We start from the raw sequence: 15,860 nt of genomic DNA on the forward strand, positions 1-15,860 counted from the left end.
CATTGTTGAAGGCACATTTATCAGTGAAATCTCTGCAGAAGCACTTGGCTGTTTCTTGGTTGGCTCTTACCGCTGTGAACTCTTTAGCTGTGGAGAGGAAAATAAAAAACATGGTCCCCTATTCGGGCCTGCTCAGACTCCTGTCAGTGATGGTGACAGAGTGGGTTGCTAAGCTGCAGGAGGCCAGCCCGCGCTGGTGTTCTGCTAGCTTTGGGCTCCTGGTCCTCCTGCTAGATGGTTGTCCTTCAGCTCCTGCGGACAGATGCTCTGGGGCCTGATGGCTCCAGTGTAGGCCTGGCCTGCATTTCTCTGCCCCTGGGGTTCTGTGTCATCTTCACTTCCCTTTAGTTGCCAGGCTGCTGCTCCCGAGTGGCTGCTCCCTGGCCCCAAGTTTCTGGAATGTTTACCTGCCACCCGGTATGTCCAAACTTTCTGGTTGGATTTCAGCTTTGTCTCTGAAAAGCCCCAGTCTTTGCAGAATCACATGAAGAACTGACAGCATTCTTTTATTTAGCTTCTTTTCTTGTCATTAGGGTTCTGTCTGCTAAAATGCGTCAATGTCCTTCACCTTTCTGAGTTTGAGGATTTGTTCTCAGGAAAATATGCATTTTGTCCTCCAGTTGTAATTCCTATTTCAGCAATGCATAGGAGAACAATTTCTTCCTACACAGGCTGTGGATAGCACCGTTCCCCAATGTCTGTAAATGGGGCCTGGTTCATAGTTCTAATTAATTAACTTTATTAACTTGGAGCTGAAAGGAGGTGGCAACTTAAACAAGGAAATAAAAAGCAGTGGACCTCACAGACTGGTTCCACATAACTGCTTTTTAACTGAAGGTAAAAGAGCAGTCATTTACTTACTGCACATAATAAAGCCAAATAGATGCTTAGATAGATGGCAGAGCACAGTCAAGCTACAGCTTATCCACAGAATATGCTAACTGCAAACAAAACAAAACAAAACAAAAAGCCCAAATTTTTTTTCACTTAGTGCAAGTAGCAAGTTTTATTTTCTTGACTATAGAATTAAGAGTTAATGTGATGCCCCAAATGAGGTAAAATTGCAACATTTGCATAGGCAAACCTTCCTTGACACACTTTAGATCTTTGTTAAACTTATTGATTGTCAGATCAAAGAAACTGCAATTTCAAGTTTGTTCACAGAAAAAAAAAAAATCTGTTACTTGGGAAGTTTCAAAACGGCAATTCTATCCCAGAGTCACAATTACCAAGGGAAAAATTCTCTCTCAGTTCAGACTTTGGGCAGCACTGCAGTATAATATATATCCTCTTGATACAGAAGCAGGTATGTTTTACAAAAAGTGCATACATTCTTAGTACATCATTTTTGGGTATGTGCCCAATGGCCTTATAGTCTCTTACAGGGTCTAATGAACATGAATTCAACAATGATAGCAATGAGCTTACATGCATTTCCTCACAGCTCTCTTACATTCCATTTTATGTTTCTGATGTTACGTTGATAGCTTGAAGATCCAATGAAAGAGAAACTTGGACCCATATAAACAACATGCATGGGATATGTATATACATATATGTACACACATAGGTATATATATCAAGAGTTAATACCAATGATTTGAGATTCATTAATGCTGAAAACAGTACAGTAAAAACTACAGTGACTTAGAAAAATGGTATTTTCTTCAGGACACATTGCTGAACACATGGCCACCTACCTGCTTTCTAAAGCATTATGTATAATTTCACCACTAAATATAGAACACATGAATACCAGGACACAAGAAAAGCATTAAAATCCATTACCATCTTGAATAAGCCAAGACCTCAAGTACATAGAAAAAGCACTGCAATCATGTTATTTAGCTTTATTTTTCTAATATAGACCATAATTTAAACTATATAAAGTCACCTATATAAAAAGCAATTTTTTTCAAGTGGTATCGCTTAGAGCATGGTTTTATATTTGGCTTAATCATTTTTTACCAGTTTAATTTATAAAGCTCGTAATCTTGCCAGCAGGGCTTCAACTTCGGGAACAGATTCGTTTTTAGAAACAGAGCCAAGAAGTTCCATTTCCTTTTTTCTGTTGCTTTCTACATTACAGGCTTCCTTCTTCTCAACTGCCTTGATCCTCCCCGTAGACGTATGAGTGTCTAGATTATAATTAAGCTCCTTGGCGACTGGAGTCCTCGTTGAGTTGCAATTGATATTGTAGTGTGAACGTGACCCTTCTGTCAAATGCACTTTCTGGTTCTCTACAGTAAGGAAGAGGGAAACAACAGACTTATCACTGTGATAAGGAAGGACTGCACATTAGGAAACATTAATTTAAAATAATTATTCTCAAGTCCTCTTAAAATATTCAGAGAAAGGTAGGTTGGAAATAAATACATGTAGTTTAAGAATAAAGTATAAATAGACAACCCTTTCCTTAGCATCCATGCTGATGTCCTTCTGGTCTCTGCTCAGATGCTCTACTAAGCAGAGAGGCCTTCTAGGACCGCTCAACAGAAAGAGCGCCGCCCCTTTCCATCACATATTGACCCCTCTTCATAGAACTTCTAACCACCAGACACATCATATACCTGTTTACTAGTCCACTGTCTGTCTCTCTGCTAGGATGTGAGCTCCAAGATGACAGGGACGTTGTTCTAAACGTCAGAGCCTAAAACGGCCCTGGGGCAAAGTGGTGCTCAATAGCTCAATAGGTACTGAGTAAGGAAATCCTCTCCATACTCTAGGACCCAAGATATACATTAGCTGCAATAATAATGAGATTTTTGTTTTGTTTTTTCTTAAAACTAAACAAATTTTTTTTTTACTAGGTCTTTAAAATCTCAGTGATTTCCTTCAAAAATAATACTGCATTTGGCAGGCAAATTAAACCTTCCTAGCAAATCAAAACTATGGCCTAGTCCATCAAATATACACACATACATTCACAGACTTGTATACATATGCACACATGTATACTTTTATTGATAAGTGACACTGAGCCCGGTGTGGAAGGCTGGAAGGGGAGAGTCGCAATAGCTCAGGACTGATGGCTCTGACTGATTGACTTTCACAGGGAATGCTGGATTTTCTTTTAATTAACTGACTGGCCTATCGTACAACCTTATGAGTTATTAGACCTCCAGCTGGTAAAAAACAGACACCCTCAATATTCATGTAACCTTGAACAGGGCTTGAAAATGGCTTCAACAAACTTGACATGACATTTAAAGTTTTTTGGTTATTCGCCGAGAGATGTTCCATTATCCCAATAGTAATGACTTTGGAGCACAAGCAGTCACTCATGACAGTGTGTTTTATGTGAGTGCTGAAAATTCCAACCGAAAACAGCTTGTACATTAAAAGGTGGCTGCTGAAGATATTTACTGCCCTGTCATTTCCTGACCAGGGGCTTCCAGTGATGGATGAGTATTTTACACACTTTCCTGGACAATCTCAACAAATTTTAGAAGTATGATCACCTTTTAGCTGTTGGAAGAAAATAAATACAGTTTTCCTATCACCTCCTCTATCAGATGGCCAATTGTTACTCAAAAATCAAAATCTAACAGAGCACTGATTTCCTTAGAGCTGTTTATGCTTTATAATTTATAATGTACATATTGTGTTTGCAGTAAAGAGGACAGAGGTCATAGTATTCCTGCAGTTCCCATGACTGTGCAAATTTATTATTATTTCTTTTTTATAGTATCCACCCTCCTGTCCCCAGAATGTCTGAGAACTGCATTTGTAGCAGAGTGGAAATCTTTGGTCAGCTTACTGTCACAGATGCTCCTGTCTTTTCCTGTCATTTGATTTCTGGTAAACGACTTTATCAGGAGGATGCCGCCAATGAAGTCGCTGGTATTCTGATGCTGGGCAACTCTAGCTCCAGTTGTTATGGCAAAGACGACACTAAGTTGGCTGAATATGGGTGCATCATAGACACAAAGTATTCCATACCTTCTCTGGCTATGAATGGTTCAAGTGCAATTCCATATGTGGCAAAAATGAAGAAAAGAGCATGGGATTTTGAGGATTGAAATCCACACTTCTGCTTGGCTTTAGCAAGTTAAACTTTGTGTCTTAGGTTCTAATAATCAACATCAAAGAGTAGTTGTGAGAATTAATGCAACCAATGTGGGTGACTGACACTAACTTCAAGATGCTTGTTTTCCACTTCTATAAAAGCTGCTGCTTTTTTTAAGATTTTATTTACTTAAGAGAGGGAAGGAGCAGTGGGGAGGGGCAAAAGGAGGGAGAGAGAGAGAAGCAGACTCCCTCAGAGCAAGGAGCCCGATGGGGCTCTATCTCAGGACCCAGAGATCATAACCTGAGCTCAAGGCAGATACTTAAACGGCCGAGCCACCAAGGCACCCATCTATAAAAGCTTCTTAAGGGATGCATCTACCACCCAAAGCTGACCGTTCTGACTTTCTGGTGATTGTACCGGTGAGGCCTGAAATATCATTGTATTAACAGCTTGCATTTATACAGCTTGCATTTATAACGCATGTGTTGCACTCTAAACATTACCATCCTCATTTTATAGACTGAGAGGTAAAAGCAAAAGGAGGTTAAGGCATTTGGTTAGACTTAGTTACTGAGTAAATCAGTGGCAGAAGCCAAATGCTGTCTCTAGAGATACTAAGGCTGTCTTAAACAAATTTGAAAAGCTTTTTGCCAAAGAAAAGTGCTAAGTAATTCCAAGCTAAGTTTCACAATAATCCTATCCTGTACTTATACCTCAAAATGCTTCCTGTCACATTTAATTCTCTCAATAACTATGTAAAGCAGATCACAGACCCATGTAAACTATCTCAGTACAGTATGTCCAAGGTCATACATATGCTCCTTTTCTTTCTGGATCTTACTGAAATTTGTGACAGCGAATTTCAAGTATGACCTTACTACTACTGCAATTCCCTCGTCCATTCATTCTTCCATTCTCCTAGACTAATATTTCACACCTTCTCCTTGCTTATTCAATGTTCAATGTGTTCTCCTATGCTGTCATTTAACTCGTTCAGAGAAACAATCAGGAAAGAACTCCCATAAGCTTCCACCCGCCTCCGATAGCTACTCACTGCATATAGACTCCTTCCCTCCTCAGGGTCTCCTGTGCTCCCCTCTGAGACAAACCTTCACAGTGAGTACCACATACTACTGTCATTTGTCTATTCAAGGACATCCCTCTGGCAGCTGTGTCTTTTCTCTATAGGGAAGGTTTCCTTCTTCATGGGATCACTCTCCTCAGCATACAAGTATGTTGTAATAGCCCCAATCTTTAGAGAAAAAAAAATGTATTTGACTCCACATCCTCCATTTACTACCTCAATTGTTGACTGCCTTTACAGCAAAACATTTCAGAAGAATTGCCCATTCTTACTGTCTCAGTTCCTCTCTTCCCATTTTTCTCTTGAACCCACTCCAATCATGCTTTTGACCCTTTACTCCTCTGAAACAGCTCTTGTCAAGGTCACTAATAAACTGTGTGTTGCTAACAGCAAGGACTGTATATCCACTTGGATATTTTAGTCCTCCTTCACTCAGCCTATGCCAGATCCAAGGATGAAATGCCTAGCAGAACCCGGCTTTTCTTTAACTGTGGGCTCTTTGAACTTCTTTGGAGGCTCAGGTGGATAACACTGGGCGGGTCAATGCAGGCAAGAGCATTTCCACCCTTTTAAGGAAACTCCAAATATTATTTTGTTCCTACAGCACGCCCACAGATAAGAGAAAAACCAAGCTGGCATTTAACTCCTCTGTGGTTTCAGGTGGAGAATCTTTTATGAGAAGCGACAGACAAGATGACACAAAACGGAGAGTGGCCATTCCTGAAACCACCAAAGAAACGATAAAGAAAGTGCACCAGGGCTTCTTTAAGACTGAACTTAGAGTTCTTAGATAACAACTCTTCACTGCAGCCCTCACATTTATCTCTCCACACTTCAGTAGTCTCCAGGTGGGAGACGATTGCAGTTTCTTTTTCTTCACTTTGTTCCCAGGCACAGGAGTCCCAAACTGTGGAGCTGAGGAAGTTTCATCTGAAATTGCAAAGCTGATAAAGTTGAGATTGAGGAGTCTTCCATCCCACTGCCACTAGCCACAAAGTGTACAGGTAGAAGGAAGCTCCCAGGCGGGAGGCTCGTTCACGTTGATTATAATGCTGGTTCAAAGCCAGGTGGCTTTTGCCATTACTAGTAAACATCTGCTATTGGTGCCTTTGTGTGGGCTGACCTATAGAAACAAATTCCACATAAAAACATGCACTTGGTTTCTAAATAGTTCGCTTCAAATACTGGGGCATGGCACAATGATTTAAGTTGGAGAGAACTCTCCATAGGTGCTCAAAGGCATAAAATAAATCGTAATTTGAAGCCAGTGGGCTCACTGCCTTTTCTCAAGAAACTAGAACATTCCAAATACAAGATGACACACTTGCACACTTTCAATGAAAGATAAGCCTGGGGTATCCAAAAAAAAAAGACTTTTCTATATCCCACCAATTCAAATCCCTGCCAGTATACATTCTTAAATGGAAACTAAAACATATTAAAGGCAAAGCAGAATGGTTGCTTCACTCTCCAGAGAGAGGACGGTTGTGCTATTATTTTATGAATCAAATCCAGGGCTTTACAAGATGTTAAAATGGATGTTTGTGAAGGGAAGTATATCTAGGACTATGGCCAATACACAGGACCATTGGTGATTATGGTACAGATGGCAAGGACCAGCTGCTATTCTTAGCAGTAGGTCAGTAATGGAATCTAATCCACACATCTTGTTTCTAAGTTTCTGTGGAAATAAACTATGGGGATACATGCGATTTTCCTTTAAGACAAAAAAAAAAAAAAAAAAGGAAAACCAAAAATCTCAATTTCAGTTTAATTCCTCAAATGATTCTCATTCTAAGAATTGATTCTGGAGTCCCACAAGAGCTTTCCCCCCCACCCCACCCCCCACCTGCTAAAACTGCATGAGAAGTTGAAACCTGTTGAAAAGTTGAATGGCTCTTAAATACAGAGAAACGCCAGGACTTAAACATGAGAATAAAAACCTTCAACTAGATTTAGGCTGGATCCCACATGACCTTTGGCAGACTAGAGATGTGGATGACAACTAAACAAACAGTAGAAAGCCAAAACAAAAACACCTACCAGCCTGAGCTCATTTCCCCCTTGTTTCCCTGAGTAACACGGGAAACTAGGAAAGTTGCTGACAAGAGAGTAAACATAAACGGACACGGCTAGGCCTCCAGATGAGGAACTCTTCCAGCTAACAGTTGTTACGCTTAAGCTAAGACAAAGCTGAGGCCCTGGCTGATGGCCCTTCGGGAAAACCCTCTCAGTGGCAGGAAATCTCAGTTATGGTTTAGAAAGAGGTATTATTCCCTTTAAGTCCATATTGATCCCCCATCACATTGTGGTTCTAATGGGCACTGGCTTCTTAGAAGTGCCAGCTCTCAGGTGAAATATAAAATTGAGCTCCTGCCTTTTGTGGTCACTGGTGAACCTGTGGCAGCTTTGACAGGAGGAAGAATACAAGACTCTCATGTCCTAAATGACTGCCTCAGTTCAGCCTTCCCGAAGTTTGGTCTCTTTTCCCCATTTTTTTTTTTTTTTTTTAACCTTTTGCTCTTAACTATTACTTTGACCTACTAAGTAGCTGTTTGTTTCACCCCAGAAATGGCTTTACTTTGGTGTGAGAAAAAAATAACCCATAAATATAATTTTTAAAGCACTACTGGGTGTACATGATAGTAAAGTGTGTGACAAATATATGTTTTTAATCTATGCAATAACTGAAGTTAGTGCGGCCACCAGCAGCCCATCTCCCTGTAGTTTTCCTTACTGTTGATTTACTGATGCTATAAATAATTGTCTTCCCTTAGTTTCATTTTGCTGTTCATTTTACCTTTTGTATTGAAAATGTGTAAAAATGACAAAAAGAGCCAAAGGGCATTTTGTATACAGTCAGAATCTTTTGGGAGTGCCAAGAGACTCTTCTGGAAACCCATTACATAAAAACAAAAAACAACAAAGCAATTACTCCCCCAATTCAAAAAAGACAAAGAAAATGATAAAAGGTGTCTGAATAGAGGAAATAATTGACACTTGTTAAAGAAACATGTACAAAATGGAGCCGCTTGTGCTGAGCCCCATGTCACCAAGCCATGACTTTATATCTAACCAAACTGCAGTTTAAGCCTCATCCAGGAACATAATTAAAGGTTACCGATCAATCTGGAATTACCTGACCAGCATAGTGAGGGAATCTGCCCAATCGAACCTTTCTGTCTCCTTTCAAAGGAAGGTGACCTTGCCTGAAATAATATACCCTTTCCTCACCTCACCCCCTTTCAGCCTATAAAAGTCTTCTATTTCTTACAGCTCCTTACTATATGTTAGATGAGATGCTGCCCAATTCATAAATTTCTGAATAAGGCCAGCTTGATCTTCACATTTACTCAGCTGAATTTTGTTTTTGAATAGATTTAGTGGCAGCAATGGGATATGAAGCGAACTTTTGGGAGCTTTGGAAACCACCAGAAACACAGGAATGGTATCCATGAATGTTTTTTGAGTTTTTTCCTTGCCATTTCTGAGGGCTCCAAGTTCCTCTTGGTTCTGACTTCAGCTCTTGCATTGAGTTTCTAATCTAATTGGGTTTCTAGTCAGTTAGACATCTGGAGCAGCTACCTGGTAGTTTAGGTCACAATTCTTATTTAATTGGTGGAAACTCCTGGCCCTCGATTCAGTCCCCAAATCCACATGGGAACTCTTAGTGGGAGTTAGCAGTTCCCCAGTTATGTGGACCCCCCAGTCCCCATTTGTTTAAGTCTGATGCTTTAATACTTCCCCCGGTCCAAGGTTCCATGGTGGGAACAATAGTGGCCACAGTATTATCTTATTATCTTATCTGGGCTGCAGCAACATCTTTTGGTTACTGCTGGTGTATTAAGGTGCACACATTTGTCTGTCTTGTTTAGTAGTAGCCTTTATCTACACAAAAGGAGTCTGGGAAGCAACTTCAAAATTGGCAAGGAAAGGTCTAGCATTTAAAAGCTGTTACAGTTCTTGCCACCTAACCTAAAGACTCATGTTAGGCTAAGTTGGTCATGGGATAGGTCAGGTTGACTGGTTGAGGTTGTCACTGGACAACCTCAATTTCTGTGCAGCGAGGTACACAGCAAACACTACACAACCCACAGAGGCGCATCCCTTTTAAGTATTAGTTTAACTCCCAGAGATCCAAAGGCTTAGCTTTAAAAAAAAAATTTTTTTTAATGAGATCCTTAGATTCCAAAAAGTTGAGCATACCAACTTCCAGCATACCTGTTGAGTTTGTGTCTAGGAACTATGGTTACAGAACATATAAATACCTAAAAAATAGCAAATTCTTACTAACGGCAACCAAGATTGTTCATCTAAAAAGTGCACTCAAAATCAAGAATTCCTGAATTAAACGGAATGGGGCATGTTCTCAAAGGTTTCAAGATTCCAAATTAACTCCACTAAAAAATTTATAGCAAAAGGATCATGAAAAACTAAAGACATAAGAGGTGACTGCCTTTTCCACTCTGAAGAGACTATCAAACAGTTACCTTTATGATAAAACCACCAAAAGTTATGGGTGATCCTTCTCAGGTATCTCTCACTCCTTGGTCAAAACTTGAAAAAAGGGCCATAATGATGGAAATTTCCTAAAGGTAGGATTTCCTAAAGTATTCTGAAGAATTTAGTCATTATTGGGGCCTCTGACCCCAATCTGTCAGATTCTTATCAGCTTGTACAAATGATGGTGGGACCCCATGAAGCTCAAGAACGGATGTGGGAAGCAAAATGGTTTTTCAGCATGGTTCCCTCATGGACCAATAAAATCTCATGAAATAGCAACTAACCTTTTACAAGCCATTCCTAGGGTCTTCTGAGCCTGCAGGGATTGGTTACTCAACACAAAAGCTAAATCCGTGGCCAACCTTATAGCTTGTCTGGAAGCTATCTTTCCTACAGCATTCCAGATTCCATACAATAAACATAACCCAAACTGCTCTTGTTGCCTTAGTAGTAAATACATTATCTCCTAAGTGGTTTGATAAAAAGGCAGAACCAGGATCGGAGATCACCGGTGTGTCTGAACTCACATCCATAGCTGAATATTGTGTAAGGTACTTGGAACACAGTTGCAGACAAAAGTCTACCGAGTGACCTTACAGCTAAAACAGATCCAAGGTTACCTGAGATAACCCCTGGCTGCCCACACCACTCTCTAGTCATCCACCATTAGAATGATAGCCCAAGGGTCAATGTTACATTTGTAATCAACTGGGCCACTGGAAAAAGAAGTGTACTCAAAGGTCCTATGCAAATTCTTAACATCAACGAATTAAATAGCTCTTTGGTCAGAAGCTGAAAATCGGAGTCTGATGGGAATACTTTTAAGTCTTTCTCCCCTTAGCTAAAATAGAACTATGTAACCAGAAGGCAAGAAAAACTTTCTAGCACCTTCATAAAAGGATTTATGAGTGGATCAGCCTACTACGTTAAGTTGCAACCCAATTTCTTGAGGAATTAAAAGCAACTGTCCTTACCTTACAAATCTTTATAAAACCAGAGAAGTAGCTCCAGAAAAAATTTAAAGCCCACCTATTCTATCAATCCCCAGACCTCCTCAATTTATCTTGAAAGGATTGTAAATGTTGTAAAATTTGGTCCTAGTTAACAAAAGTCAAGCTCAGAGGAACTTGCATTCCTTCCCTGTGTCTTTGAGATCTACTAGATCCCTCCAGGAATTCTTACCTATGTCATAGCTTTAAAATATCAACTTCAGGAATATGAGTGGCTACAGATGGTGGCTGTAGGAAGACCCTGAACTCACCTCCTCCATGAGCACACCAAATCTATACCTCTTTATAGAACAATTCCTCCTGAAGAACTGAGGGCTGAGTGAAGTTTCTGCACAACAAAAGAGCTCTGATAGAGAATGAAAGACAGATGGAGACAAAGGACCTGTGCAGGTTCATCTGCTAGGGGACACAGGGGGAAAAAAAAGGCACCACAGTTTAAGAAAGTAACTAGCATATAAAGGAGCCAGCCCTAGAGCAAATGGCAGCAGAGCTGCTGGAACTCTCTCTAGGTCAGAGGGGCTGGCAAGTGCCACTGTTTATGTTCCTCCTCCACCTTGAGAGTGCAGATGGGAGCAGGGTCCAGGCTCGATAACCAGACTGCCACCTTTGGGAGCCCTGGGCACCTAGCCCATAGCAGCCCCAGATGGCATGGTTTAAAAGAAGCTAGAATATAAAGGATCTAACCCTGGAACTTGGCCAAACAGCACGAGAGCTCTCCAGGATGAATGGGCTGTGAAGTGGTACAGTTTCCATTTCCCCTTCACATTTATAGTATGGACAGCCAGGGTTCAGGCACCCTAGCCAGCCTACCACCTCAGTGAACCCTGGGTCCCACAGCCCGCACTAACCTAGCCACACCATTCCCTGGCAACCCAATATGGCACACACTGGGAAACCCCTAATCAGTGCTCACTACAGCTTCAGCCCTCTCACCAAGATGACATAGGTACAAAATGCCCTGAAACACTCCAGACCCTTACTCTGGTTCCAGACAATTTGCCTGGGCACCTTCAGCACAGAGCACCTTGGGAGATCCTGGCCTGTGTACTTCTGGGCTCCAACTGCCACCTGGGAAGAATGGGCCCTTGGCCTTCACATGCCTCAACTTTAGCCACTCTACCAGGGTGCACCCTGAACGGAGGGCCCTGAGATACCTCGGTTTGTACTCACTTCAGCTTTAACTGTCCTGCCAGGGCACCCTCCAAGGAGAGAGCCCCGAAACTGCACTGGCATGCCCAGTTCAGTTATGGTCATCCCACCAGGGCAGCCCTAGCACAGAGGGCCCCGGGAACCCCAGCCCATGACAGCTCAAGCTCTGGCCAGCCAAAGTCACCAAATAAACACAGTCTACACAGGGAATGACCATACACAAGATTATTTCTTCAAGTTTAGAAGTAGCTTTTCTGCCTGATTCATAGAAATAAACACAGAAAGTCAAGCAAAATGAGACAGAGGCATATGCTCCAAACAAAAGACTAAGACAAGTGTAAGAAAAGGTAAATAAAATGAAAATAAGCAATCAACCTGATAATGAATTCAAAGAACGATCATAAAGATGCTTACCAGACTTGAGAAAAGAGGAATGAATTCAGAGAAAACTTCAACAAAGTGATAGAGAACCAATTGGAGAGAGAGCATATAACAAATGAAATAAAGAATACAAATGAAGGAATCAGCAGTAGATTGGAGGATATGGAAAAACAGAACAGCAATCCCTATGACAGGGTAATGGAAAACACCCAGGCTGAATAGCAAAAACAAAAAAATTCAAAAATGAGGATTAAAAGGATAGGTTAAGGGATCTCTTGGACAAGATCAAATAAACAAATGTATTAGAGGGGTCCTAGGACATGAAGAGAAAAAGGGCCAGAAAATTATTTGAAGAAATAATAGCTGAAAATTTCCCTAGCAGAGGAAAGGAAACAGACATCCATTTTTAGGAATCAAAGAGAGTTCCAAACAAGATGAACCCAAGGAGGTCCACACTACAACACAAAATTAAAATGTGAAAGCTTAAAGGTTGAGAATTTTTTTTTCTTAAAGATTTTATTTATTTATTTGTCAGAGACAGAGAGAGAGAAAGTGAGTGAGCACAGGCAGACAGAGAGGCAGGCGGAGGCAGAGGGAGAAGCAGGCTCCCTGCCGAGCAAGGAGCCCGATGCGGGACTCGATCCCAGAACCCTGGGATCATGACCCGAGCCGAAGGCAGCTGCTTAGCCAACTGAGCCACCCAGGCGTCCCCAAGGTTGAGAATTTTAAAAGAAGCAAGAGAGAAGCAACTAGTTATGTACAAGGAAATCCCATGAAACTATCAGCTGATTTTTCAGCAGAAATTTTGCAGGCTAGAAGAGAGTGGCATAATATATACCAAGTGATGAAAGGAAAAAACCTACATCCAAAAAACATCTGTATGGCACAGTTATCATTCAGAATTGGAGGAGAGAGATAAACAGTTTCCCAGAAAAATATTAAGGGCCACAAAAGTGGCCTTACAAAAAATGTTAAGAGGACTTCTTTAATGTAAAACCAAAGGTCATAATTAGAAGAAAGTTATGAAAGGAAAAAAATTTCATGAGTAAAAGCAAATATATAGAAAAGGTAGTAGAGCATTTACTTATAAAGATAGCATAAAGATTCAAAGACAAAGGCAATAAACCAATTATATGTAAACAATTGGTAAAAGGAACTTGCAAAATAAAAAACATAAAACATGACAACATATACATAAAACAATTTGTTCAAACTTAAATGACCATCAGTATAATGTAGACTGCTATACACTTAGGATGTTATATATGAACCTTATGGCAATGACAAACCAAAAACCTGTAACAGCTACACAAAAAATAAAAAGGAATCCAAGCATATTACAGAAAGTCATCAACCATAAGGAAAGAATGTTAAAAAAGAAGAAGAAGAAGAAGAAGAAGAAGTAAAAAGCAACCAGAAAATAATTAACAAAATGGCAATAAGTACATACCGACCAAATTAGTTGTAAACAGTCTAAATGTTCCAATAAAAATACATAGCATGGTGGAGTGGAAAATACCAAGACCCATTTATGTACTGTCTACAAAAGACTCACTTCAGGCCTGAAGATATATTTAGATAGAAAGTGTGAAAAAGGATATTTCATGCAAATAGACAGAGTGGAAAAAAAAGCTACAATAGTAATAATTAGAAAAAATAGAATTTAAAAGAAAAACTGCAGTAAGGGACCAAAGGAAAAAAAAAAAAGTTTTTATGTAATGACAAAGAGATCCATCCAACAAGAGAATATAACAGTTGCTTAACTATCCATGCATCCAACATTGGAGCATCTAAATATATAAAGCAAATATTAACAGACATAAAGGGAGAGATTGACAGTGGTACAATAAATACGAGGAGACTTTAAAACCCCACTTACATCAATGGATAGATCATACACGGAGAAAGTCAAAGCACATGGAACATTCTCATGTTAGGCCATACAACAAATCTCAATAAACTCAAGAAGACTGAAATCCTATTAAGCATCTTTTCCAACCACAGTGGTATGAAACTAGCATTCAATTAGAAAGAAAAAAAAATGGGAAAAATGGAAGGCTAAATAATATACTACTAAACAACCTAAAAGTCAATGAAGAAATCAAAGAGGAAATAAAAATAAATGGAGACCAATAAAAATGAAACAGAATGCTTCAAAATCTTTAAGACACAGCAAAAATGGTTCTAGGAGGGAAATATATACAGACCTATCTCAAGAAATAAGAAAAAGCTCAAATAAACAATCTCAACCTTGCACCTAAAGGAATTCGAAAAAGAATAAAATGATGCAGAAAAACCCTATAACAACATTCATTCTCTGCTCATGATATAAACTTTCAACAAAGTGGGGTTAAAAGGAACATACCTTAACATAATAAAGACCATATATGACAAATACACAGCTACCATCATATTCAATGATGAGAAACAGAGATTTTCTTCTAAGATGAGGAATGAGATAAGAGGTCCAGTCCACTCTCACTATTTCTATTGGTGGAAATAAAATAAAAGTCCTAGCCATAGCAATCAGACAAGAAAAAGAAATAAAAGGATCCAAATTGGTAAGGAAAAAGTAAAATTGTTTCTATTTGTAAATGACATAATAGTATACATAGACAACTCTAAAGACTCCAACCAAATACTATTAGGATAAATCCAATAAGTTGCAGAATACAAGCTTAAAATACAGAACTCTGTAGTTTTTTTTTTTTTTTCCCAATTTATTTATTTTCAGAAAAACAGTATTCATTATTTTTTCACCACACCCAGTGCTCCATGCAAGCTGTGCCCTCTATAATACCCACCACCTGGTACCCCAACCTCCCACCCCCCCGCCACTTCAAACCCCTCAGACTGTTTTTCAGAGTCCATAGTCTCTCATGGTTCATCTCCCCTTCCAATTTACCCAAAAGCACATACCCTCCCCAATGTCCATAACCTTCCCCCCTTCTCCCAACCCCCCTCCCCCCAGCAACCCACAGTTTGTTTCGTGAGATTAAGAGTCACTTATGGTTTGTCTCCCTCCCTATCCCATCTTGTTTCATGGATTCTTCTCCTACCCACTTAAGCCCCCATGTTGCATCACCACTCCCTCATATCAGGGAGATCATATGATAGTTGTCTTTCTCCACTTGACTTATTTCGCTAAGCATGATACGCTCTAGTTCCATCCATGTTGTCGCAAATGGCAAGATTTCGTTTCTTTTGATGGCTGCATAGTATTCCATTGTGTATATATACCACATCTTCTTGATCCATTCATCTGTTGATGGACATCTAGGTTCTTTCCATAGTTTGGCTATTGTGGACATTGCTGCTATAAACATTCGGGTGCACGTGCCCCTTTAGATCACTACATTTGTATCTTTAGGGTAAATTCCCAGTAGTGCAATTGCTGGGTCATAGGGCAGTTCTATTTTCAACATTTTGAGGAATCTCCATGCTGTTTTCCAGAGTGGTTGCACCAGCTTGCATTCCCACCAACAGTGTAGGAGGGTTCCCCTTTCTCCGCATCCTCGCCAGCATCTGTCATTTCCTGACTTGTTGATTTTAGCCATTCTGACTGGTGTGAGGTGATATCTCATTGTGGTTTTGATTTGTATTTCCCTGATGCCGAGTGATATGGAGCACTTTTTCATGTGTCTGTTGGCCATCTGGATGTCTTCTTTGCAGAAACATCTGTTCATGTCCTCTGCCCATTTCTTGATTGGATTATTTGTTC

The 15,860-nt window shown here is 40.1% G+C and overlaps 1 protein-coding gene across 2 annotated transcripts in view; it reads right to left on the reverse strand.

Moving 5' to 3' along the window:
- Window positions 1–976: 976 nt before the first annotated feature.
- Window positions 977–15,860, reverse strand: part of DIAPH3 (diaphanous related formin 3) — a 512,938-nt gene continuing 498,054 nt past the window's right edge. For both annotated transcript variants that reach the window (XM_044249843.1, XM_044249842.1), the window contains one exon: window positions 977–2,240. In XM_044249843.1, coding sequence (XP_044105778.1) covers window positions 1,978–2,240 — 263 coding nt within the window. In that variant the 3' untranslated portion in view covers window positions 977–1,977. The remainder of the gene's footprint in view (window positions 2,241–15,860) is intronic.

The sequence above is a fragment of the Neovison vison genome, chromosome 5, assembly GCF_020171115.1.
Source record: "Neovison vison isolate M4711 chromosome 5, ASM_NN_V1, whole genome shotgun sequence".
Lineage (NCBI taxonomy): Eukaryota > Metazoa > Chordata > Mammalia > Carnivora > Mustelidae > Neogale > Neogale vison.